A 27,347-nucleotide genomic window follows, 5' to 3' on the forward strand; every position below is an offset into this window, starting at 1 on the left:
GGTAAACAGATCTTTGAGTCATACAGGCCAGTCCATCCTGGCAGGCTTTGTATTTCTTTCTGGTTACCATGACAACAGCAAGAGCCTCTGCATCAGTAAACAAAGCTCCCTGTATGCACTGAATCAGGAGCAGTGCTCTGGAACTAGGGGATAAACCAAGAGCTGGTAGTCTTTCCCCAGAGGGATTTTGAGCAGTTCTTCCTAAATATTGTGGCAATAGATGAGTGAAGCAACCATCTTCTGTTTATGTTGGGGTGCTAGGTAACACAGCATGGTCTGAAGCAAGGATTTAGTGACCTTCATTTCAAGTTCCTAGGGTTCAGCAAATATAATGATGCATCCTAGATTTGGGGTTGACCAAAACTGTTCCTATCATCATGTTATGGACTAATACCTGCTACTTTATTAATACAGAGATCAGATCGGTTATTCCGTGAAATATCTGTGACAATAGCTCCTTTATAGCTTGATAAATTCACAAAGTCGAAATCAATTTTCATATTGATATAAGCATGATTCGGAAGTGAAATCTGCCTTCTTTCCTTTTACCCCTTCAGACATATATGATTCATGTTTGGGGCAACCTCCCTTGTCTGAGATTCTTCATGTGATATTTCTACTTTTTACTTTATTTTATTGTGAAAATATAGAATTGGCTGCATATAGGAGTTGATTTTAACAATTTATGACTCCCATGGGAACTACTGTAAAACAAAAGCAGCCACAAATATAAATCCAATAACAAATATGAAATAAGCCCTCTACCACAGGATACAAAAATCAGGCCTTTTACTTCTCATAACTAAAATTTAGGAACATGAACTTAGCATATTCATGCAGAGATCAAAATGGAGAGTCAGTCAGACCCAACTCCAGCTCACTTGCTTTCAGGTTTCTGTGTCCTGAGGAGACCTGCAAGTGATTCTTTCAGGGAAGCAGAATGGAAAGAGGGGCACCCTAACACTATGAATGGCCAGTGATCCCCAATTCAGGTGTTTGTGACTCTCCTATCTTTTTATGGTCACTGTTCCTAGAGAAGACTTGTCCTAGCTTGTGCTTGGTAACACAGAGTTTTAATTAGTCTCTCATCAGCCAAGTCCTCATCAATTAGCCTAGACCAGTGGTTCTCAACTTCCCAAATGCTTTGACCCTTTGATACAGTTCTTCATGTTGTGATGACTATCAACTATAAAATCATCTTTGTTGCTAATTCATAACTGTAATGCTACTGATATAAATCATAATGTAAATATTTGTGACTCCTGAGAAAGGGTTATTTGATTCCCAAAGGGGTCACCACCTTTGAGAACGGCTGGGCTAGTCTGACTAGCTAGTAAACCCCAGTGAGTCTTCTTTTTAATGGGTTCAGAAGTATGAACCATTATCCCGAGCTATTTTGTTTCTCTTTGGTATTTTTGTTGTTATTGTTGTTGCTGCTGCTCTTGGTGGTGGTGGTGGTGGTAGTTGTGGTTCTGTAGTTTAGATTTAGGTCCTCCTGCTTACAAGTAGACACTCTCTACCTACCCCTTTGGGTTTCCTTCTAATGTCAGCTCTGACTGATGAGAAGTCAGAGAAGTTCCTTTCCTGTTCATTAGCAGCAGATGCTGCCTAGATACTTTGCTCTGAGAATAGAGCTGGTGGTGTTTCTGCTGCATCACATGCTCGTTTATTTTTGTTCTAGTTTGGAATTCCATAGACTAGACACAACACATTGGCACTTTGTTACACCATGGATATAGAAATAGAGGATGGAGCTGATTATATACGTTTACATCTTAAATCCAGACAAGTGTCAGGAGACCTCAAAGGATCTGGCCTCCCTTCTATTATAAGCCAGAATTCTCCCTTTAAAGTTCAAATGTTTTATCTAAAGAAACTGGATATTCTGAGATGTTCAGAGGACCATTCTTAAGATTACCCAATTCTGCAGGAAATTTAGTAACAGGATCCAGTCTTTATATAAGGTCAAGGTCTTGCATCATTTGTGTAATACCTTGAAATTTTATATAAAGGAGATAAAATTCAGATTCTTTTGGGAAAGGACCAGCAGAAGGAATATGCTGGCCATTCTCAGGTCTGGCCACCTAAGTGCTCAGGGTCTGATGGGCAGGTAAGATCTAGGTATAGAATTGCTGCTTATTTCAGATAAAGAGTAGAGATAATACTATTTACCTCTTTTCCTCATAAATTCAACATAAATACATGGTGACCATGGCCCAGACACGAGATGGCAAATATAACCGCAGTTTGACTAGTGCTGTAAATTATTTTCTAGCCTTTATTATTAATTCAACATAGGAATTAATCGACTTCTACTCTGTTGTCTCAAATGAAAAGCTCACTAAAACCAAAACAAACCAACAAATCTGTTCTTATATTCCTATATTCCTCAAACTTAAGCTAAAACAAAAATATGGTGTGTAGATTTTAATTCTTGACTTCCCACAGCATGGGAAAAGGGGGAGATAGTCAAGACATGGACACGGTAACTAACCTGGAACTGGGAGGTGCTACTTTGAGTTCTAACTCTTTCTCTTTTTGATCTTGGGTAAATAACCTTTCTGTACCTTGCAGCGTTTTATTTTGTTTTTTTGTTTATTTTACAAATATAATACTCCCAAATGATTTTTAGACCAAAAAGTAAGTGTATTATATGAACATTAACTGCAAAATGTTTTGCTTTTATATTTTATGGAGTCTACCTTAATAGCTGTGATAAAATTCTGATTCTGTTGATGTGTGATGCCATGCAGGCTTTGCTTGGCCTCATGGAGTCTACAGACTAGCAGACATGCAAATGGGAGTAAATAACTTTGGGTACAAAGATCTGTTCTCTTTTCTAAAAGTATTTTTATGTAGATATTTATCTATATAGTTTTGCCTCAATGATTATGAGTTTTAAATTTTTTTCTGTGTAGACATGGATATGCATCCTCTGTTCTTATACACACATTCATATATGTGAGTGATAGTACACATGTAAGTCATGAAGAAGTCAGAGGACCACTTCAATGTCTGTAAAAGAATGACAGTAAGGAAGAGGGTGGGAAGAGTCAAGAAATATACAGATGCCAATGAGCAAACAGAACAGAGACAAAGCTACCTGATAATGGAACTGCCTTCCCCTTCCTTAGTGCCACAAAAGCCTGGAAGTGGGGTGAGGTGGTGCACATCTTTAAAAACAAAGAAACAACAAGCAAACAAGGCTTAGTCCTATCTGCGTGGCTCTAGGCCAATAAGATCCATTCAGGAAACCACATCTAAACTGCAGAGAAAGGGAAAGGCAACAAAAAAACAAAACCAAAACCAAAACAAACAAACAAACAAACAAACAAAAACAAAAACCAAAACCAAAAAATCAAAAATACAAAAAATAAATAAATAAATAAATAAAATAAAGAACCCAGAAACTTTCAAAACATTGGGAAGCCAGACAGGGACTGGCTGTCTAATCCTGCCTCAAACCAAACTGCACCGTAATAATAGAGGTCAAAAAGAGGTGACAAAGGGTGTGCTGTGTACATTGATTCTACAGAAGCTGTAGTTCAGAGAAAATTCCATCTGTGTTCTAGGATTCCAGCAAACGCTTCTGCCTCTCTTGAGCTTGTACAGTGATGAAATTCTCCTTTACTGAAACTTTTGTGATCCAAGGCAAAAGTGTCACCTGTTTACTGATGACCATTCAATGCTCAGAATCTGTTGAATAAATCCTGTGTGCCATGCTTCTTTTAATATGAGAAGATGAAAAGTTGAATACAGTGTCTTGGTTTTGTCACATGCCCATGATCCCGACACTTGATGGGCAGAAAAGGGTAGATCAGGAATTCAAGGCTAGCCTTGGCTATATTAGTGAGTTCGAAGCCAGCCTAGGCCACAGTGAGTTCAACACAGAATAGAAGAGAACAGAGGTAGGATTTCAAATGTCTGAGTTATGGTTGCTCTCTGTACTTCTCTGGGTATTGGACACTTGCCATTTCAAAGAGTCACTTAACACACTTCAGACTTAGTTTTCTGAGACAGATTCTGAAAACATTCCTACTGATTACCCCAGGGTTTTGCTTGTTTCTCTGGTTAGATCCTACTGAGATTCTCCTTTGTAGTGCTCTTACTCAAAATACTATCTCAGGTTGAATTTTTCCCAGCCCAGCTCCCAGAGCAAGTTGGAAGCTTAAGACATGAACACATGTGAAGCTATGAAATGGAAGGAGATGCTGATGGGTTACACACAATTAAGCTGCACATGACTAAATAACTAGGGATCTATGTGCAGCCAGGCCTGAGTTCTTCTATCAGCTCCATGTTGTACTTAGGATACTTAACTTTTAAAGTTATAAGTCAAAGAACCAATAGTAAGAACACTGGTGGATAGCGATGCTACCACCAATTACCCAGGCCACTGTTACTTCTTAATGGCAGAAATCCATAAAAGAAGACCACAGGAGGCATCCCATGCCTTGGGTTCTGCTACCCAGACCCTCAGCATCTCTGGCCACTATCCAGTTTCACCTTTTTCTTCCCTTCCTCCATAGCACGGTTAGGAACTCACTGCATCTTCAGTAAAGCACGTGCCTTGTCCTCATGTACTCAACTTGACCAAGACCATTGCGAGTGGGTCCTATACCCAAGGAAACCAGCTCAGAGTTGACAGGAAGTGCGAGCAGAGCATAACCATGCATCTCTCTGTATCATGTTAGACCAGTGCTCATCTATTTTTTTTTTTTTCTACCAAGGAACCCTGAGTACAATCCTTATACCTCTTTTTCCTTTCTTTTCCTCTATCTCTTTGTTCTCTAAATGTTCCTTCTGCTTTGGAGCATAAGACTTTATGCAATCTTGGGTATCAGGACTCAGGAGCCATCTACTAAATTGCTTGAGGCAGGGCCGACATTGACCTTGAGCTAGGCTAGCTGGCCAGCGAGGCCTAAGGATCTGTCCCTGGTTAAAAGTGCATGTTGCCATGCCTGGCTTTTTTATTTGAGTTCTGGGGGTCTAGCTAAGGAAGGGCCTCATGCTTGTGTGTCAAGCACTTTGCTAATTGAATTGTCTCCCAAGCTCCAAGATTTCGTCTTTTTCTCATATCATAGAAGGGCTTTGTTCCTGTACCCGTCTTTGGGTTCTTCCTTTCTCTTGATCTTCATTTCTACTTTCCCTCAGTCTTAGAGTCCTCTGCCTCATTCACCTTCCCATGGTATTTCTCCTGGAGGTAGGTCCTAGCTCATCTTTCTTCTTTTCTTATTTAATGGACACCAGACACCAGCAGCCCTTTAGACCTTCACATTATGAGTAATACTGACTTTCAGTGGCATTCACCACAATACACTGGACACCATGGCAGCACAGCTTCAGTGATCTGAGTTTGCAGATGACTTCTCTGAGCCTTAATTGCCTCCTGTGTCCAATGGTGATGTTAGAGAGATTTAAGGATTCCATTGTGACCAAAGACATAGACCATAGCATTCTGAAACTGGCATGTGGCTGGAAAAGCTCTTTTCAGTCTGGAGATAGGGAGGGCAAGGATAGGGAGGCCTCCTGCCTGAGGTGGAATAAGGCTCCTTTCTGTAGAACACTAGAGGGAGATCATCTTGCAGGAAAAAAAATGAGGAGTCCAAATCCTCAATTACTGCTTCATTCTTTCTCTTCATCATGGTGTTATGCAAATTCAGGGGATTGTCCTTGTTGTCCACAGGGAATTTGCCAAAGAAAGAGAGAGAGTGGAGAACCGAAGAGCGTTTATGAAGCTCCGGCGCCAGCAACAGATTGAGCGTGAGTTGAATGGCTACCGCGCCTGGATAGACAAAGCAGGTAGGTTTAGGATGAAGGGACTGGTGGGTAACTGCAAATGTGTAGTCAACTAACCCTGTCCAGCATCTCTAAGACTCCCATCCAATAGGCAACCTAGAATAGAGCAGAGAAGGACACTGAGCACTTGAGTGTTTAAGCTCCTCTTCTGTTTTGAGGTCTTCTAGAGTCTAACCCGCCCTTTTAACTAATAACCTTCCACAAAACGGGAGCATCATCAAACTAAGCTCAGGAAAAAAATACAAAATCCAGTGCTGAGAAAAAAAAAAAGCAGTGTGGTGTTATTTTATACTTTGCTTTGCTCTATGACTGATAATCCATGCATTCACCAAATATAGACTGAGTGCCTACTTTGTGCCAGGAACTCAGAGTACAAGGTTGAGCCAAACAGACATCACTCCAAAGTTCATATCTCCTGGAACAGATTCTTCTTGCGCTGGAAAGAAGCAATAAACAGAATAATTAATAACTCACAAGAAAGTGGTACGTGCAGTGGGAAAACAGATCAAGCAAGGTTGGGGGGTAAGGTTGTATAGTACAGCTTTCAAAAAAAAAAAAGATTGAGCATGGGCCTATTTGTATAGAAACTTGGAAGGGAGGAGGGATTGAGGAGGGAAAGATCTGGGAGAGGAGAATCACAGTGAGCAGTCAGATTCAAAGGAGGCCACTGCTGCTCCAGCAACAGAAGGAATGGGCACATGGTAAGAGTGGAGGGGGCAGTGTGAAGTCAGTCATAGACTAGTCACAGCAGTTATGTGTGTGGCCTGATGGGTCACTGGACTTTCTAGTAAGCAGAGATGTCCTGCCTTGAGATTTTTAAGGAAACGTATGTTTGCAGTACTTGAATTAGACTCTAGAGAGCAAGGCTAGAGATGGTGAAGAAATGAGCATAGGGCCACCGTAACCGTCTAGTCAGGAGACAGGAATAAGGACAGGTGTTCACCTGGTATCTGTCTTCACTGCTCACTCAGGGGAAGAATTTGGATCCAGCTATAGGGATGGTCCAGACCTGCCATGAAGGTATTAATGCAGAGCCACCGGATTCAAGGTGGTTCAGGGGCTTATGAGAGGAATCAGTCATCCACTATCTGACAACAAAGCTGAAGCATTTGCTTTCCTTATTGTTTTTAAAGACTGGATTGCATTGGCATTATATATCTTCATTTTCTTCTAGAGCAAAGAGTGATTTTTTTAATATTAATAATCATAAAATTCACCTGGCAGTCAGCATCTTACTCTATTCCTAGTAGAAAGCAAACCACAAACAGGAAGTCACAATGGGATAATAGGAACCTTGATTTGATGCTTCATTCTTCGAGTCATATTCTTCCATGACGACTTACAGTGACACATTTACACTTCATGTGCCACCAACACTCCAGAGCCCCCCTTTAAGTCTAGGAGTCAACTCTTGATTATCTACAAGGGTGGAGAGGGGATATGTATTATTAAAAGACAGACACATACTCCCTGTTTTAAACATCCACATTTCTTTGTCACTCCTGAAGGCAGGAGCTAAGCATTTTGATTGTGTGTCCTTTTCACCTTTTTTTTCTCCAGTTTACTGAGTAAGGAAGAAGGGGCTATAAATCTCGCCTCCTTCTTCCCAGAATGGCAAGTCTTCCTTACCATGGGAAGGCAAGCTGATTTGCCTCCAGGCCAGGCAGGCAGCTTGAAGTTTCCAATGGTCCTTGGTGTCCTCAGTAGTAGAGCCATCTGACAAACTGCTGAGTGAGCTGGCAGAAAGCCCAGGACAGGCTTCTCCCAGGCCGGACTATGACCCTACCCGGGGCCAGGCACTGTAGGATGTGGTTCTTATTTGCAGCGTGTTTTCCCAATACTTGCAAAATCCCAAACATTTCCCTTTTTTTCCAGTTAGCAAAGGCAGCCCTCTTCCCCCTCCTAAGAAAAAGACATGCTGCAAACATCAAACTGTGCTTCCTGGCCCTCCTCTTTACAAGTGGAGCGTGAGCGAATCAGACATATGGGTAACATTTCCCTGGAAAGACAGTCAAGTTTGAAAGCGAACTTGGCAAAAGGCATTGGTGGGGGAAGGGTGGTTTTAGCACATCTAGAGCCCTTGAAGTACTTCTCAGAAATCCTCAGCAGCCCTGCACATCTTCCATCTTTCTCAGGAGCTCTCATATCTGCCCATTGCAAAGTCAGGCACTGTGCATAGCAAAAGCAATGATGTCTGGCTAAGGTAATTAAGTTTACTATAATATAGTTTATCAGAGATTTGATTTTACAATGATACCCTCCAAACATTTTATAAAGTGCCTTAAAAACCTTATATGTCTGCATGAAGGAGCACCTCGCCTGTAACATTTCACCTGTTAACGTGGAATTTCATCAGAGGCTGTACTTGAAATTCTAAGCTAGACATTATAATGTATTATAATGGCTATCCTGCATAGTAATGTCCAAACCTCAAAATTTTCCCTGGAAAATGCATTCTATATATCTCAATTTTATATGAAGGTAGAATTCCATCAATGGCTTTACCATTTTCTGCCTGTCTGTTAATTGCTATAAGTGCATACATCAAACCCTTGTTTGATATGGTCTGCTACAAGCTTTCACTCAAGATCTTGGAAAAGATTGTCAAAGTGCCTATGGGCTAAAGTAGGGTAGAGATCAACACTCAACACCATCATTCTTAGAAGGGTACCTTGGGAACCAGCAGATATGAGACAGAAAGGCTGTTTTGTTGGTCTATTTGAAGAGGATGGTAATGGGGTCTGTTCATATGAGTATCTCCATTGGTTGATACCTCCTGATGAGAGGAAGTCTGGGAAAATAGGCCCTTAAGAACCATGTGATATCTTTTCATATACCAACAAAGAATTGAATGTCCCAGCATCGATGGGCCCTTCAACTTGCTGGTACTCACTGTGCATTCAAGAATGGATTCTGACACTAAACATCCCCTGAAGATAGCACATACTCTATAGGTTAAAGCCTTAGTCTCAGGCTATCTCTACTTCAGAAGCCAGAACATAGGATCTAAGATGGGCCTTAATTCTGTCTGAATAAATGTACATTTTGAAATTCTTACAATCTCTGCCTTTCATCAATTTAGTGATTTTTTTTTTAAAGAATGACTTCTAGATTTTGGGAAAAGGAAACTTATTGCTTAATATAAAATACAACTTAGAAACAGTATAGACCATGGATGTACAGGATAAAGTAAAGGATGGGGATCACCATCCTCTAAGCACACAAAGGTGTTCACCGATCTAGAAATTCTCAAAGTACATTGTTTAGGAGGTTTGCGGAGATTTCCATACATAGGAATGTTGGATTAAATTGTTGGTCACTGGTAACAAAACAGTGATCCCAGGCTCCCCTCTCTTTCTCAAAGGTAGGAATGAGTATACAAATTCTACCTCTTGATCATGTGGCTGAGTTTTTCATGCTACCATTTCCTAAGTTATCCTGGGCATTAGCATACAAAAGACAGCTCTGTGCCAGGAACCAGAGACAAATACACACACTCCCACACACATACACACACACACACACACACAGAGAGAGAGAGAGAGAGAGAGAGAGAGAGAGAGAGAGAGAGAGAGAGAGAGAGAGAGAGAGAGAGTACTCATGCCTCCTAAGCTAGATAGAACTGGTGGGGACATACAGAAGCCTGCCTGCCTTCTCTCTGTACTCTTGCCCTCCTCTGCCTTAGAATCATGAGTATCATAGGCCAAAATAGCCTCATTTCCTGGATGAGGGGACCAATGATGTAGTCTGGGAGACAGAAAGGAGGTACTTTCTGAGGGCTTGGTAGAGAAAGAAACTTGAATAGAAATAACAGAAATAAAACATCTTCATTTTATATACTACTTCCTGCACCCTGGGGCATTAGTTATAGGAACCTTAAATTTTGTCTGCAACCCTATCAGCACCTCACCACACACCTTCCTTGTTCTGAGAAGCCTATGTTCCAGTGAGGCTCAATTTCTCTCTATGCTGGTGCCCACAATGAGCTCTGAACTTCTTTTTAAAGTCTCTCTATGTCTCCTTAAACCAGAGCTGCTCCTGGGGGATTTTTGCTTTGCAAAATAATTTGGCATTTACAGATGATTTACTAAACCATTTGTTTCCATACAGAGGAAGTCATGCTTGCTGAAGAAAATAAAAACTCGGGAACATCAGCCTTGGAAGGTAAGGAAGAGCTGAGAGCTGCGCCTCATTAGTATTTGCCCTCTTAGGCGGTGGCAATCTCTCTTGATCAAGGAGGAGAAAGAAAGAAGAGGGGGGCACACTGGGATGTGAAACACGACAGTCTCTCTGTAATAAAACCCCTCATGCTTTAAAATGATGAGAATTGAGTCACGGATTTAAATGCCTTTTAAAGTGATGGAAATGAAACCCAAGAGTTGCATTGTTCCAGGGTGTGTGATTGATAGAGCTCAATGAAAAGACCATCATACAACCGATGGTCTATGAAGAGATCTGCTATTAAAATGGATGGGGATCATCTTGGGACCACTTTTGTTACCGGGAAATGCCATTGTTTAGGAAGAGCCAGAACAAATAGATAAGGAGGGTCTGTTTACCTACTGCGGTTAGATTTAGATAAACTCCAGCTGGGATTCAAAACCTATGAGCATTTGCAGGTGCTGGCAAGCACAGCTCTGCCTGCCATTCTGTAGACTCTAGATTCCCATTACCCTGGCTCCAGTATTAAAGGCCAACACCTGTGTCACAGGGCCCTTGCTCAAGGCCTCTTGCCCACAGCCCTTAAAGTTCTGTCCAGGATGATCTGGGTGTACTTATGGCCTCTCACTGGCCTTCCCCTTCCCTGGCGTAGTGCTTCGAAGGGCAACCATCAAAAGGAGCCGGACGGAGGCCATGACCCGAGACTCCAGCGATGAGCACTGCGTTGATATCTCTTCAGTGGGTGAGTGATCCAGTTAGATCTTCTTTTACTACTCTGGATCTCCCATGAAAATGAACATCCTGTCTTTTGAGAAGAACTACAAGGAGGAAAAAGAACCCAAAGGATCCAGAATCTAGGGATATAATTAAGGGAAGGCATGGGAATCTAACCTAGATGACAATGATTTACAGAAAAGACGAAAGGACCAGGGGATGCTGTGTACATGAAACTTGGGGTATAGGGTTCTTCAAGTGTGACAGATGGATCTTATTTACAGATGTGTCCTCTCTCTCCTGGGTGTGACAGTGAGAACCCACGTTGAGATATGGGTTGAGTATCCCTAATCTAAAAATCCAAAATCTGAACTGTCCCAGAATTAGACTTTTTTAAAAAAATAAAATAATGCTGTGGCATCACATGTGGCAAATATCACACCATAAAACTTTGGTTTCTCCCACAAAGTTGTTTAAAATATTTTATGAGGTTACCTTCAGCCTAGGCATAAAATGTATCTGAAACGTAAATTTTATTTGTAGACATGGGTCCCACCTCCAAAATACTTTATCATGTGCAGCTAGTAGTGCAATCACTAAACTAGTTCTCTGAAATCTGAACTGCTTCTGGTCCATATATTTTGGATAAGGGATACTCAACTCATATATTTCAAGGCTCCTGAGGACCTATTTCTTCTAGTGACTCACATGGGAGGAGTTGAAGTCATTTGCTTAACCGTAGTAGCACCAACCTACTTCCATCCTGTGAAATTTAAACTAATTCCTTTTGACACTCCACTGATATGACTACAGTTCAATCCTAGGTTCTCTTACAGATTCTGGCCGATGACAGGTTTTTTCCTCCCCAGACAAAAAGGCAGGATCTCACTCCATCTTAAAAAGCAGAAGAGACTTACAGAGCCTATTGCTGCTTTATGTTGCCAGTGGCAGAAATATCACAAATGCAGCAGGATTCCAGTGTCGGAAGCACATCTGAAGGGAAAGGGTAGAGAGAAGCCTGACCTGTTTCAGATATAAAGACGATCCTGTTAGGATTCAAGATGCTGGGTGTCTGCCTGGTGTCCTGCTTGGGAATCTTTCAGTTTTTTAGGACTTGAGTGCCTGGAGAGGAAAATCAGGGTTTCTTCCTGTGGAGATTACTTAGCCCATAACATAGGGGTTGCCCAGGTCTGCAATGTGGCGGTCATCTTGCCCTGGTACTCAAGCTATCTAACTTGCCCTTTGGATGCCACCTGATCGTGGAGGGTAAGCCTGGTATATTTATGTAGTCTCATTCCTCTTCATTTCACTTTTTTAGGCACACCTCTTGCCAGAGCCAGTATCAAGAGCACAAAAGTAGATGGAGCCTCCTATTTCCGGCACAAGGAACGGCTTCTGCGTATCTCTATCCGCCACATGGTCAAGTCCCAAGTGTTTTACTGGATCGTCCTGAGTGTTGTGGCTCTCAATACTGCCTGTGTGGCTATTGTTCATCACAATCAGCCACAGTGGCTCACTCACCTCCTCTGTAAGTGAACAGCAGCTGCTGTCCACACCAGTGGGTGGGTTGATTTTTTGCATGGGTGACTATAAGGGCCTAAAGCATGGGAACTGTTCACACTGAAGGAAGCCAAAGCCTCCCCAAGGGAGGATGGGTTCTAACATAACTGCTAATAGCCTTCATCACCACTGGGGGGTGTAAAATAGCACTGTTGACATTTAACAACACCACAGTTAACAATGCTAACAATGAGTTAGAGTTGTACCTTGGATTTTAGAAGTTTCTTATGGGGGTTCAGTGGTGTAAAGAATTTGAATCACTGAGAGCTAGGGAAAACATCCAGAGAACAAGAAATACATCAAATGGACTGGAAAAAAGGGAACATATAAGTCTGCTCTGAATATGACTGCTTCTGGGTATGAGTGATGGCCAAGAGACTGTTAAATATAGTTGTACAGTGGAGGATACTCAGTTTCTTCAGCCAATCCACAGTAAAGACCTTTCTTCTCTGAGCACTACCCTCTGCTTGAAGGCCATTGACAACGCCTTTCCTGGTGCTAAAGGGTAACTGTTGGTTGGGCTGGAGGCTCATTCCAGCTCACGGTGCTAAGAGATTAGGTTTGCCCAATGCTGCCTTCTTACATGTAGAGATCTGGGGCTCCTCAGTAAAGGGTGTGTGTTAGTTAGACAGCAGAGGAACTAATATCAGCCATGGAACGAATGATTCTACTTATGTTACTTTCAGACTATGCTGAATTTTTGTTTCTGGGACTCTTCCTGTTGGAGATGTCCCTGAAGATGTATGGCATGGGGCCACGCCTTTATTTTCACTCATCCTTCAACTGCTTTGATTTTGGGGTAAGTCCTCAGGAGCCTTCCTGTCCTTCAGTTTCTTGTTGATAGGCCAAGGGTTTAAGTAAGCAGTGTGATCTGTCACTCAGCATGAGTCATTGAAGTCTTAAGTTGTAAAAAGGGAAATGGATAGAAAGAGAAAAGGGGAGTTCAGAAGCCAGCAAATCCTTACAGGCAAGGATTTGTTTGGTTTTTAAAAACCTCTTTGAGTTTTAGTGTTTTTATTGATGTATAACACATGTGTTAAAGAGTGTGCATTTAACTGCATAGCTCAATGAGATTTTACAAAGCTACTCATAGCCAGAATTTTGAACTACTTATTATTTTGGGTGAAGTCTGGGAGAGAAGGACAAAGGACTTAATTCCAGAGGTGGCTTTAGAAGAAAGAGGTTGTACACTTGTTTATTTTCTACTTCAGTTTAAAATGAGCATAATTGTCTCAATATGCCCTCATTTGAACTCACACACTCTTGTATTAGCATGACTCCATGCAGAACATTCCATTCAGCTGATTACTTTCTATATAATATGTAGGTGCATGCATTACTAGTGATGTTCAAGATACATTCACACACATTGGCTTTCTATGCTGCTTCCTGTACAAGTCCAGTACAAGGCATGAGGTGTTAGGAGTTAGCCTTCCTTCTACTCATAAAGTGACCGAGACTCCAACACTCAGCTCAACATACCTGATTCACATCAGAACAAAGTAGCAGGACCAGAGGTTTCTAAGCGACCTCTCTTTCTGCCAAACCCGTTTCCTTTTCTGTCAAAGCTCCAGTCAGGTGATAAAGATTCAGAGCATTTGCCAAGCTGCATTTTCACCAAGAACATACGGTTCTGAGCACAGGCAGTTTTCAGACATAATAGCTAGTAAGAGACCATTTTAACCTTGATTTTTCTCATATACATATTTTTTCAGCTTTGCTTAGAGGACTCATTTTCATTATTTTCCCCCAGTCCGATGCCTACAACATAATCAACATTCCATAAGTGTATGATCACAAAATAACTCAGAGCCAGCCATAGTGGCATGCTCCTGAAATCCTAATTCTCAAAATGCTGAAACCAAAGGATCACAAGTTTGAGGCCAGCATTGGCTGTGCAGTAAATCACAACCTGCCTGAGCTATATATGAACCCCTGTTTCAGAAAACAAAAGTTGGGAGCGGGGATGGAGAGGTGACTTAGTGGTTAGGGGAACTTGCTATCCTATCAAAGAGCTCCAATTGGGCATTTAACACATGTCAGAAGGCTTACAACCACCTATAACTAGCTCTAGGGGGTTCTACAGTTCTGGACTTGGGGACACAGTTACCTGTATACCTACACATAATTAAAGTAATCAAAATACCTCCCAAAATTCAGAAGTTAAAGCTGTACAGTATTGATAGATTACTTGCCTAGCATGTACAGAGAAGGTCCTGGGTTCTGTTCCAATTTCCACAAACAATAATAATCTTAAAATGTTAATTGCAGTTATGACTTCTTATAGCAACCAGACCCTATGTCAACAAAGATACTATTACATCAAGAATTACTGAAAGATACTTAACATAACAGTACCTAAATGTTATGAGCAGTGCTGTAGTCTGGAACAATGAGAGAATGTGGACTCTTTTTGAGATTTCCATATTGGAAATCTCAACCTAGACTAACTCAAATTGGGTACCATGATTTGGGTACCACTCCTTTGTCTGTGTATTTAAGGTAATATGATGTGAGATGTATTGCTATCAAATTTGTGCAAACGCAGTGATTGGGCATTATAATTTCATAAAGGTCAAGTCAGGAAACCAATGCTCAGTGAGCAGATTTAAAGTTAGGAAGGAGAAGGGGAACAGTGTGTATGTGTGTGTGAGGGGGACATGTAGCCATTTTCTTTGGTGGATTCTCATGTTTATAGCTTGATTAGAAGTTAGGGCTGTCTGGGGAGGGAGAGTCTCAATTTTACCAGTGCTTACTGAGAGTTGATGATTATGTACTAAGTACCAATATGCTTCTGTCTTCCCTTTTCTTCTTCTCACCGTGGCTGGGTTTGTCTCTTAGGTCACAGTGGGCAGCATCTTTGAGGTCATCTGGGCAATCTTCAGACCTGGCACATCTTTTGGAATCAGTGTCTTACGAGCGCTCCGGCTCCTAAGGATATTTAAAATAACCAAGTAAGTAGTGTCATCTGACCTTTTCCTGCCACTTTTGAGAACAGAACTAATTGCTTTCTCCCCTTGCTTTCCCGCTCTCTGCTCCATCTTTCAAATTCTTCACATTTTCCTTCCTTAAAGACCAAACCAGAAAAATATCAATGGCAAAAAAAAAAAAAAAACCAAACAAACAAAAAAACAAAACAAAACAAAACAAAAAAAACCAAAAAACTGAATTCCACATTTTCCAGGGGAGGACCACCTTTTTTTTCCCACAGATACATAAAGGCAATTGTTGTCAGACTTGTAGGCAGATGGCCAGCTGGCCTTGGGAAAGATGTTGTACTGTGCCACACCTGTGACCTTGTCTGGGTTTAACAGGTACTGGGCATCCCTTCGGAATCTGGTTGTCTCCTTGATGAGCTCCATGAAGTCTATCATCAGCTTACTCTTCCTCCTCTTCCTCTTCATCGTTGTCTTTGCTCTCCTGGGAATGCAGCTCTTTGGAGGCAGGTAAGGGCCAGGGGCCTCCTCATTCCTCAGAAGCTCTCATTAGTCTCACTACTGAAAGTACCAAGGTGATTGGCTTGGTATATTAACATCTTGTTAGCTCTTGGTCTGAAGAGTCTAGATATGCTTGAGAAACAAGAGTCTGTTTCTATTAATCTATATGCTGAAAATTGTTCTTAGTATAGGACCTATCCCTTTGAAGCTCTCTGTGAAATGATCAGTGTGGAGCTTCATAACTGCTGATTAGCCGAAACTTTGTCTTTTGACTTGTACCTTTCAAAGCTCATAATTTTTTTCTGACACTGGGGCTGCCAACTTAATAGACTATATGGAATGGAATGCAGTCAGGGGAGGGGTGATGGGGAGAAAAGAGAAGGAAAGAAACCTGCTTGAGTCTGGGGAAGTTGGAAAATGAGATTCTACTCTTCCTGAATTTCCTTTTCAGGTTTAACTTTAATGATGGGACTCCTTCGGCTAATTTTGATACCTTTCCTGCAGCTATCATGACAGTGTTCCAGGTATGAGGCCAACTGAGAGCTCAGAAGTACTGTGTGGGGCCCACAGACCAAGCAGTGTAAGGCAGTGTCTTGAGTGTTAAGGCTCCCGTTTTCTTCTCAGATTATACCTCAGAGTATTCCTCCTGATTAAGGAATCATTACAATAATCTCTCAGACTTCTGTGTGTCAGTTACAGACAGCAAATGGCTTTAGCCCAATCACCTAGTCAGTCACCCTTCTCCCTGTACCTATGAGTTTGCAAAACATCATCAGTTCTGGGATATTCGGTCATAAATCACATTTATTGTTTGTTTAAAATCTGAAATCTGAATATTTCTTGACCTGTGTTCAATTTAATGAGGTAATGGGGTATCTTTCCACTGCCATCTCAAAATAATAGGAACAATTTTTAAAAGGATTTTTTTTAATCAGAAAGAAAAGTCAATCTCAATAGTATTTTCAATTTTTTCAGATGAAAACAAAGTACAGCTTAGGCAGAATATGTGGCTGAATTAGAACCAAGTTTTTAACCAAGAATCATGGAGGCTTCTCCCAATAATGCTGTGTAGTCTTAGGAATGCTGTGTAGTCACTCTGGGAACAATCAAGTAGTGATCAGACCCTCAGATCAGTGTTATCCCCAAAAAGAATAATGTCCCATCAAATGTCTGTAATTCTCTCCCATATAAAAACAAAATTGTTTGTTTATGGGAATGGCTTTCTTCCCTACCTTAGCAGGAAGTCCAGAAAAGGGATAAATAGATATGATTCAGCCCTGATATTTGCCCTTAACAATGGACCTACCTTCTCTGCCAACCCTGAGTCTTGACCTGCCTATTGTCTGTCCAATGTAGATCCTGACGGGGGAAGACTGGAATGAAGTGATGTACAATGGCATCCGCTCCCAGGGTGGGGTCAGCTCAGGCATGTGGTCTGCCATCTACTTCATTGTGCTCACCTTGTTTGGAAACTGTATCCTCCTAAGTTGTTCTTCTGGATTCTGGCCACTTCCCTGCCCCAGTCTCTGAGGAAGAAGTGGTTGAAGTGGTGGTAGAGATGGTGGTGGTGATGGGGGTGATGGGGTTAGTGGTGGTGATGATTGTGATGGTGGTGGTGGTGATCGGGCTTTGGTAGTCAAGGTGAGAGGCCATAGGCAATACTTACTCACAACTAAAGAAAAAAAATTTCATCTTAAAGAATTTGGATACTAATTCTGTGAAGAATACAGACATTAAAAGATGCAACTGCCCAAATCTACAGAATATAAAAATAATAAGCTTGGTTGAGTGGATGGAGATACTACAAGGTCTATAAAATATGTAAGACCTGAGACCATTGTATACTAAAATAGTGAGAATATTATAACACTAGTTAATGAATTACATATTTATAGATAGCAAAACCTACCATGTCATAAAACTTCAAAATAAATAGTATAATATTAGTGCCAATACCATTAAGTATCAGTAACTATTGTATTGATGTTATGTGTAAAACCATATATTGCTGTATAGGTACTAATTTTTCTATTCCTTACCTTGTAAGAAAATTCCAGATCACACCAAGTCCATACAACTATAGAGGAAGATTATATAACTCTAACAGTGAGATTCTATAACTTGAAAAATCTTAAACCTCACGTGCTAGGTTCTACTCTGTTGCTGCTGGGAAAAATACCCTGACAAAGGCAATTTAGAGGAAGAAAGAGGCTGCCTCAGCTCATTGTTCCAGGCTATGGTCCATCACTGTGAGAAAGCCAATGCAGCAGAACCTTGAAGCAATAAGTCACAGCACATGGTTCAGAGGAGAGGAGAGAGTTAATGCTTATTTTGTGATCCTGCTCTTTTCATTTCTCTGTTGTGATTGCCAGAACCTTGCATTGGGGGGCTAAAATAAACCCAGCTTTTGTTGGGACATTTGTAACAAGACTGAAATACTGGTCAGAAAATTATAGACTAAGAAGACAGAGGTTTGAGTCCTTGGGATGTTCTTCATCAGCTAGGTGTGTGATCTTTAAAAAGTCACTTGTTCCTCCTGAGTTTTTTTTCCCCACATCTCAAAGGAAGATAATTATATCACTTTTACTAACTTGAAATATTGAATGAAGTAATTATTAAATGCATTTTTGAGACAGGGTCTCACTATATAGCTCTGGCTGTTCTGAAACCCACTACGTAGACCAGCCTGGTCTCCAACTTACAGAGATCTATCTGACTCTGTCTACCAAGTTCTGGGATTAAAGGTTGGTACCACTATGCCTAGCTTAAATGCATGTTATCAACTGTGAATATTTGTGTACACATTAGGTATCTGGAAGAGTGAAACTCACCTTGAATTGGGTTGAGAAACACAGAGGGGGCACTCTGATGTGGCTGCATTCTTGCATATAGCCTCACAAAGAAAAGATGCTCTTTTCAGCTTTTCCCCATGAGGACTTCTACTAGAAGGGACAGATTATAAATTAGACATGAGGAATGCATAAGAAAAAGCTGATACACTAGAGAAAAGGAGAGCCAGTTCATCACAGTGGCAGCCCCTTGACCTTCCTGCTATTCTGTAAGTAGCCAGAACCATCCTTTTAGGCTAGGGCCAGTTTCATATTTCACAAGGCAGGCCTCAAACAAAGAAGATTGAGAAATGAATCCCGGATACTCTCTGGGATCCTAACAAGAACAACGAGAAAAGTGAGAGAAGTCAGTGCCCCATTGTAGAAACAACTGGCCTCATTTCCTGCTGTTTTTGAAGAAAGAGTGGTGGATTGTCCACTGTGTCTACTGGTCTAAGTGGAGTTCCAGCCTCCAGGAGGGAGAGATGAGCACCCACACTCAGCTTCCTGCACAGATTGCTCAATGATCCTCTTGTTGCCTAGTGCTACTCATCAAAGCCATGGTGGTCTGGGTGCTTCCTCACCCTCTTTGCCCTCAAAAGTGGTTTGATTCAAAACTTATTTTTTTATTCTATGTGAAAAGAAAAATATGGAAGGAGGCCAGACACATATTACATCACCCCATTTATTCTCTTCCAGCCTTGGCAACTTCACTCAGTGTTGGGCCAGGAAAGTCCTGGAGGTACCCTCTCAGACTTGCTGAAGCCTTTTTCTTTTCTTGCCTGTCCATCCTTAACTCACGCCCACAGACACACTGCTGAATGTATTCTTGGCCATTGCTGTGGACAATCTGGCCAATGCCCAGGAACTGACCAAGGTAAGCACTATCTTCCAAGAGGGTCATCTTCCGGAAGCTGTTAGATGGCTAGTTAGCCACATACCCATGCAGGAGGACTGGTTTGCTTTTACTGAGTTGGCTGGGCTTTGGTTTGGTAAGGGTCCCTCGTGGGATATAGAAAATATCAGCTTATCTCCATTAGTCTTCCGATGGTTCCTTCCCAGAATTATGGAATGCAGAGCCAAAACAAACAAACAAACAAAAGCTATTAGAATTCTAGGTTTTAAGCTCTGCCTTTGCTCCTGCCACTGTAATAATATGGCCTCAACTATGAGACCAGATCTTCAACAGCTTAGTTGTGAGAATGGTCAGGGGAACTGGGGTTTCTGTACTATTGCTTCCAGGCTAATCCATTTGCCATGGTCATTCTAGAAGTTTCTATTAAATCAGATACTACCTTTCTCAAAAAGATACTTCATTCCCAGGGATGAGACAGTATTGAGTGCAGTAGGGTGGTCTACAAAATGGGTATAATAATCTTGCCACACAGATTTGGTTTTAGAAAGGTACAGAACACATCAAGGTTTTCTGAACTTTTTCCAGTGGATCTATGATGTGTTGCCTGCTCTTCTTCAGGTCTCTTAAAACCCTCATCTCTATGATATGATAAGGAAAATACCAGCATTAGTATGTGAAAATTCAGCTTTGAGTTCTACATTTGTCAGTCACTGGCTGTGTTAGCTTTGGTGAAAGTGCTGATCTCCATTAATACCACTTTTCTCTGATGTGGAAAGGAAAAGATCCCCCTATGTGTTTCATAGTATTACAGCAAAAGTCACAGGAAATATTGTGTATAGAAACCACAACATTCGGGAGGAGTGCACATTATAGTGCTTGTAGTCAGAATCTGGAATGGTTTCCTTGCTGTTATCACTTCAAACAAGAATAAACCTGAGGCAGGGCTGGAGAGGTGGCTCAGCAATGACAAGTATTCAGTGCTCTTCCAGAGGGTCCAACTTTGGCTCTAAGAACCATATGGAGTGCCTCACAACTACTTGTAACTCCAGTTTCAGGGAAGACCAATACCTTTTTCTGGTTTCCATGGGAACCCATATACATTTTTGTCTCTGTGTCTGTGTCTCTGTTCTGTCTGTCTGTCTGTTTCTGTCTCTGTCTTTCTGTCTGTCTCTCTGTCTCTGTCTCTGTCTCTGTCTCTCTCTCTCTCTCTCTCTGTGTGAGTGTGTGTGTGTGTGTGTGTGTGTGTGTGTGTGTTTCTCTCTCTGAACACCTAAAATGTGGATGAAGAAATGAGACCTCTGCCTAGGAACCCATAAACAATGCAAAGAAGACTGTCAGGTTTAAATATTTTCTTCTGTTTACCTCACCTTGCTTGGTATTCAGAACTCCTGGAGAGGATCGAAGGAAGCTTCTCTCCTTATGACAACCCTATGTAAAGCTATCTCTGTTTTGTATCTAGGATGAACAGGAGGAAGAAGAAGCCTTCAACCAGAAACATGCACTGCAGAAGGCCAAGGAGGTCAGCCCGATGTCTGCTCCCAACATGCCTTCCATTGAGTAAGTAGGGTATCAAAATTGACCCTGGGCTTCTAGGGCTAAGTCTAGTTTATTAGCATCTGTGATAGTCAGTCATAGGAAGGGACCTCCTCTGTTTCATGAACTGACCACAGTGAACAGTACAGGGCAGGTAACAAGAATAGTGTGTGTGTGTGTGTGTGTGTGTGTGTGTGTGTGTGTGTGTGACCATTCAAGTAAATCCAAGATGGACACTCTGTGAAAGTTGAAACCTAAACATACAGGAGGCAGTTTGTGTGATGTTCTGAAGGACCTGTCCCTCAGCAAGGTCTCGTATGGCTTGTAGAAACTGAGGGAATGGAAGATAGTGAACAGCGAAAATGGCACCAGCCAGTGAGGCCAGTACAGAGGTCATGGGGATACTTAACATGGAAGGATGTAGCATATTGTTTCCACCTTAAAGTATCATTTTACTCCATGGAAAAGGGGTTGTGAGGGCTCGCTCAGCATTGCTGTAGTGAGACCCAGCTGGCTGTTAGAGTTGTATAGGTGATGATGAGTTAGACATGGAAGGTAGCAACAGAGGTAGCAACTGCTCACTGTTTTGAAATGTGAGCTGCTAGAATACACTTATGCATTGAATGCAATAGAGGTAATAAAATTTTCTCACCATTTTTATACTTTGGGGACCTAAATGGCTGCATGGAGTGTGTGACCATTTATTGATACATCAAAGACAGTAGAGATCCAGAGTTTGTTTTGGTCACATTGACTGTGAAATGCTTCCAAGGCATCCAAGTGTGTGAATAGGCTATTGGTTACATGAGTCTGGAGCATGGAGGAGAAGTTGGGATTAAAATAAAGATTTGGGGGAAGTCATTTGCATTTAGATGGTATTTCAGCCAGCAGTGTGGGTGAGATGACCCAGGAAGAGTGGGGACAGGGAATGAGTGGAGCTGAGGACAGAGGCTGAGCATGCGCTTCTCTGCCAGAGGAGAAGCTGGGGAAAGAGGCAAGGGAATATAGTCAGAAGACAAAGAAGGGACAGAGAAGCATGATGTCTTGGAAACCTGTATTAGGGTGGTAAGTGACAGTGCATACTATTGAAGAAGTACCACCTCCGAAGGGGAAAGAGAAGGAACCACTGGATTTAGCAAGGCAGAAGCTATTTTATTGGTCTTGCTAGTAGCCTGGTATGAACAGTGTCCAGATGGAACAGATTTGAGAATGAGTTGGAGGCTGATATGAGGAAGAGGTAGGAAGAGACTCTACCAGAGCCCATCTTGATCAGTGCTCCATTGGAGCACTTGGGGAGTCAGTATGGGCCCAGCACAGTCCTGGCCTCCATACAGTAAATGGGGGCAGTTGGTGAAAGAGAACCACAGAGTTCCTTCTTGATGATGAACAGAGCATGCATAAGGACAGAGAGATCCTGTCATGTTGGTGGGGACAGTGGTAACCTATGGGGAGAGCAGGGGGGGCGTCCTTGGTACACTGGTCTTTGGAAGGAAGGAACTTCTGTGTAGCCTCTGCCTTACTCAGTGGGATGCTCCCCAGTGGTGCCCCCTTATCTATTTTACTATTGATTTGTGTTTGCTTTCTAAAGCTGTGAAGGTTTGCCTTAAAAGCCACTGTTCAGCGAGTCTAAGAAATAAAAATACATCATTAAAAATTGACTGAAGAATACCAAACAACTTCTTCCTTTTCAGAATATTTTCTGGTCTTGAATAATTTCTACCCTGCTACCCTAAACTCGAAAGTTTTGACTAAAATCACAAACACACAGGTATCCAAAAATGAAGATGGGTAGGACTGGCTGCTTCAGGAGTGGGTGGTTCTAATTACTGAGATGAGGAAGCCTGGGGGAGAGGAGGGTTTGGAGAGATGTGATTGGAGATGTTTTGCCCAGAGTAGAAACTATTTATAGACTGGGAGAATGAATGAAATGGGAGTAGGCAGAGGGCTGTGGGAACCAAGCAGTTAACACCAGGGCAGAGTGAAGGTGTCACAGATGCTGTAAGCATCCAGAAGAAGATAATACCAGGGTTTGAGATACTGTCCACATAGCCATGTGGTTTTTATTGTTGCTAGGGGTGATCTCAAGGGATGCATGCATTGTTGAGGTGTGCAGCTCAGGCAACTGATTTCTGGTAAGCACATAACCATGGAAAGAGCATCATTACAAATCCAAGCATCCCAATGTTAGCTTTAAATCTGTCAAAAAGATGCTGTTTGGCATTAAAGAGAACCATTTAGGACCACAGAGCCTCTGTTTCCCCACGTTTGGAATGAGGAGAAGGACGCCTGCTCTTCCTGTTTCACGAGGCTATTATGGGGTATGCCCAAGACCACATGCACATGAGTTGGAGTTAGTGGCTACTTCTCTGTGTGGTTTGGGGGTATGAATGCAAATTTGAGATGTCACCTACAAGAATAGAGAGGTGAAGTCAAGTGTCAAGTATGTGTCTGGCTGTATGAAAAAGATTAGTTTCTCTTTTGCTTGAAGTGTGTGTGTGTGTGTGTGTGTGTGTGTGTGTGTGTGTGTGTGTGTGTGTAAGGGAGAAATAGTATGTATGTTTATGAGAAAGCCTCTGTGTGTAAAAGAAGTAGAAAGTATGTGGGTGAGAAAATGTGGTAGAGAGACAGAAAGCATAAAATGTGTGTATGTGCGTATGGGGGGGTAACCCTTCCATATACTTACTTACACATGCTCCTAGAGGGCTGGTGTTTTGCATACTTGAGAATTTGCAAGTAGATCATATGATTGCTTGTCCCAGTGGGTATGCCTGCTGCCTGTGTAGAGTGTATGCTTCTATTTCTATATGCTACCAATGTTTCTGGCCTTCACCCTACCCTGTGCCTGCGATAGTACAGGCTGCTGATGCTGAAGGATATGAATTTTGTCAGGAAGCTCTCAACATCTCTCAATGACATCCATATCGATAAATGTTTGTACATATTTGTACTTCTTCCAGATACCCACAAAGAGGCTTAGAATGGCTGCCTCTGCTTCCTCAAACCTGTCCCTTGTATAAGACTCCTTTCCAAATGCATTTGTTTGGCAGTTGAGCAGAGTTAGTTAGCCTGGCATGTTCTGTACTGATGGGAGTCCTCTCAGACAAGGAACTCAATTTGCTGGTTTTCCATACCCAGCAGGGCTCATTGGGTTGAACTAGGGTCCTCCAGCTCAAAGACTCGAGCAAGCTCTCTCTGGAAATATCTCAGATAGAGTGCCCTCCACCCTAGCTTTGGCCCTGTGCTGACACACTCATTTCTACTTCCTCAGCTTCCATCTGTCCCGCTGCTCTGATCTTCCCTTAAGTGTGTATTTGAATGGATGCAATGCATAGATCAAAGTAATATTTCTTTACACCAGTCTAAGAAGACCAGTTCTGTGTTTCACCCAGAGGAATAGAGCAAACCTTGGCAGCTTATCCCTTAGGGAATCACATCCTCTGATGTGTGGTCCTGTAGCCTCTGAAGTGTGGCTCTGTCCTTAGCCTTGGGCTATTCCACAGCCTCACTGGTGTGTATGGCAGAGCATTCGTTTCCTCTGTATTCCATAAAACTTAGCCAGGCTCTGCCATATTGTGAAGACCATGAGCATCAATCCTATGTGAATATCATTTGTCAGCCTTGAAATGGTGGGGGAAAAAGCGCTTGTCAAAATAGGACTCTGGAGGGTGGCAGTGTGAGCTCACTGAGGCATGTTAGGAAGCATTAGAAGGCCTATTCTACATGAGCTAGTCTGTCCTCTGGGACTCTGCGTGTGTGCTTCAGGAATGAGATCTGGGTATTTGCACATAGCAAGAACTCAGAAGCCACCATGGGAACACTCTAGGTGGGGAGTCTACAGGGGACAAAGAGGTGCATGGAAACCCTGTGGACATGCAAAAGACTCTGCCTCCCCTCTGGACATCTGCTGGTGGCTGTGGGGCTTGTGGTTTCCTAGGGGTTGGGGTGGACTGAACCTGTTCGTTTTTCTTCCCCAGAAGAGACAGAAGGAGAAGACACCACATGTCGATGTGGGAGCCGCGCAGCAGCCACCTGTATGTGTGTACCGGTCTGCGTGTTTTGGAGTGGTTCTGTGTGGGCATGGGGATGATGTGTTTTTGTCCTTACCACGGACAAAGTGATACCAAGTGTAAATGTCAGTGTGTGCCTTGGTGTGTGGGTGTGTATGCGTGTTTCGTGCACACCTGTGAATGCACCCCCTCTGCAGCTTTTAGTGCACTTCTATCAGTGTGTCTAAGATATGTGATGGGATGTTGTTTGCTCTTGTGTTTGGCCTGCGAGTGGACATGTGTTCACATTGGTAATTAGTGTTGGTGGGTGTTCTGTTCACGTAGGTAGTTTCGTACATCTCTGTGTGGGACTCCATGAAGGCGTGTGTGGGTCCATGTACATACCTCTTTACCAGTTGCTGGGTGTGTAGTTGGTGTCTGCCCTTCTAGATGAGAAGTCCATGACTGTGTGTTCTGTATATCATGTTTGTGTGTTCCTGCTGCCTTGTGGATGCTCATTAGGCCTCTGAGCTGAAATGCTCAACAGTTTGGGCATTGACTGCTGGTGGTCTCTGTGAATATAGTCTTTTGTGGGTTTAATTAGCTGTTGCTTTAGAAGCCCATGATGCCCCTACCTTCCAGGAGATTATTGTTAGAACATGGTGGCTTCTTGCCACACTTAGTACCTTTGTTAGTATCTGAATATGGTGTATCTCAGCCCCTGCTATTCCAGGCTAAACTCTGAGAGGGATATAGAAAGGAATATAATCTCTGACCTTGAAGGAAGGGTCATTTGTGGGTACATAAGAGACCCCAACTGACACCCTCAATCAAAGAACCGGGGTGGGAAGGCTGGTGAGTCTTTTTACTGCCACTCTCGCTAGTCTCAGAGACAGTAGGCTTAGTCCTAGCTGACCCATCCTTACCACATGGAGATTGCACTGCAGGGACAGGGACTGAAGTGACAAATACCCTATACAGGACTTGAAGGTACTGGTCTGCCACTTTCTCATGTGACCACTCTGCCCCTTGCATCTCTGTGCTTCTTGTTGGGATCCTCCCATTAGCTCCTTCACCATGACCCCTGCTCACCATGGCCCCTGTAACCTGCCATCTCTGACTCTCACATGTGCTACCAGGTTCTGACTATAGCCCTTGCGCTTTCTCTGCTGTCAGGAGGGAGAGGAGGCGCCGGCACCACATGTCTGTGTGGGAACAGCGCACCAGCCAGCTGAGGAGGCACATGCAAATGTCTAGCCAAGAAGCCCTCAACAAAGAGGAAGCCCCACCTATGAACCCCCTCAATCCACTCAATCCACTGAGTCCTCTCAACCCACTCAATGCTCACCCCAGCCTCTATCGGAGGCCTAGGCCCATTGAGGGCCTAGCCCTAGGCCTGGGTCTTGAAAAGTGTGAAGAGGAGCGCATCAGCCGTGGAGGTTCCCTCAAGGGGGACATAGGGGGTCTGACCAGCGCCCTGGACAACCAGAGGAGCCCCCTGTCCTTGGGCAAACGGGAGCCACCATGGCTGCCCAGATCCTGTCATGGAAATTGTGACCCAACCCAGCAGGAGGCTGGGGGCGGAGAAACTGTGGTGACATTTGAGGACAGGGCCAGGCACAGGCAGAGTCAGAGGCGAAGTCGGCATCGCAGAGTCAGGACTGAGGGCAAAGAGTCTGCCTCTAGCTCCCGAAGCAGGTCTGCAAGCCAGGAGCGGAGTCTGGATGAAGGGGTGTCCATTGATGGGGAGAAGGAACATGAGCCTCAAAGCAGCCACAGGAGCAAGGAGCCAACCATCCACGAAGAGGAGCGAACCCAGGATTTAAGGAGGTAAGAGAGTCCTAGGAGGGCGCTGGAGTGATGTAGCCAGGTTTCTGGGAGGAATTCTGTAATGTAAACCTATATGGGCCTCAGTTTTCCCTTTTATAAGATAGAGAAGATGCCAAAATGCTTCATTGTGTCTGGATGGGAATGGAAGGTAGCATATACTATCAGGCCGACTCCGGTTCTTCTTCCTTTTCCTTTTAGCCAAGTGCATCTGTCACTCTAGAGCAGTCTCTGAAACATAATCATCTCCTGTTCTTTATTCTCAGGACCAACAGTCTGATGGTACCCAGGGGTTCTGGACTGGCAGGAGCTCTTGACGAGGCAGAAACACCTCTAGTCCAGCCCCAGCCTGAGCTGGAAATGAGGAAGGAAGCAGCTCTGACAGAGCAGGAGGCTGAAGGCAGCAGTGAGCAAGCCCTGCTTGGGGATGTCCAGCTGGATATAGGCCGAGGCATTAGCCAGAGTGAACCTGATCTCTCCTGCATGACAGCCAACATGGACAAGGCTATGACGGAGAGCACCAGTGTCACAGTCGCCATCCCTGATGTGGACCCCTTGGTGGACTCAACAGTAGTGAACAGTGAGTTCCTGTTCTGTCACCCCCTCCCCCACAAGTGAAGCTGAGGGTAGCTGGCTTTGGAGCCCC

The 27,347-nt window shown here is 43.0% G+C and overlaps 1 protein-coding gene across 1 annotated transcript in view; it reads left to right on the forward strand.

The window, feature by feature from the left end:
• The window catches only part of CACNA1E (calcium voltage-gated channel subunit alpha1 E), a gene marked incomplete at its 3' end in the record, with an annotated part of 296,371 nt that overhangs the window by 202,097 nt on the left and 66,927 nt on the right, over positions 1-27,347 (forward strand). The window contains exons 8-21 of the mRNA XM_080932993.1: positions 5,687-5,802; positions 9,910-9,963; positions 10,613-10,702; positions 11,993-12,202; positions 12,921-13,033; positions 15,076-15,188; positions 15,549-15,680; positions 16,123-16,195; positions 17,028-17,145; positions 19,309-19,376; positions 20,815-20,912; positions 24,863-24,919; positions 26,051-26,704; positions 26,968-27,281. Of these exons, the coding sequence (XP_080789119.1) occupies positions 5,687-5,802; positions 9,910-9,963; positions 10,613-10,702; positions 11,993-12,202; positions 12,921-13,033; positions 15,076-15,188; positions 15,549-15,680; positions 16,123-16,195; positions 17,028-17,145; positions 19,309-19,376; positions 20,815-20,912; positions 24,863-24,919; positions 26,051-26,704; positions 26,968-27,281 (2,210 nt within the window). The remainder of the gene's footprint in view (positions 1-5,686; positions 5,803-9,909; positions 9,964-10,612; positions 10,703-11,992; positions 12,203-12,920; positions 13,034-15,075; positions 15,189-15,548; positions 15,681-16,122; positions 16,196-17,027; positions 17,146-19,308; positions 19,377-20,814; positions 20,913-24,862; positions 24,920-26,050; positions 26,705-26,967; positions 27,282-27,347) is intronic.

The sequence above is a fragment of the Micromys minutus genome, assembly GCF_963924665.1.
Source record: "Micromys minutus genome assembly, chromosome: 1".
Lineage (NCBI taxonomy): Eukaryota > Metazoa > Chordata > Mammalia > Rodentia > Muridae > Micromys > Micromys minutus.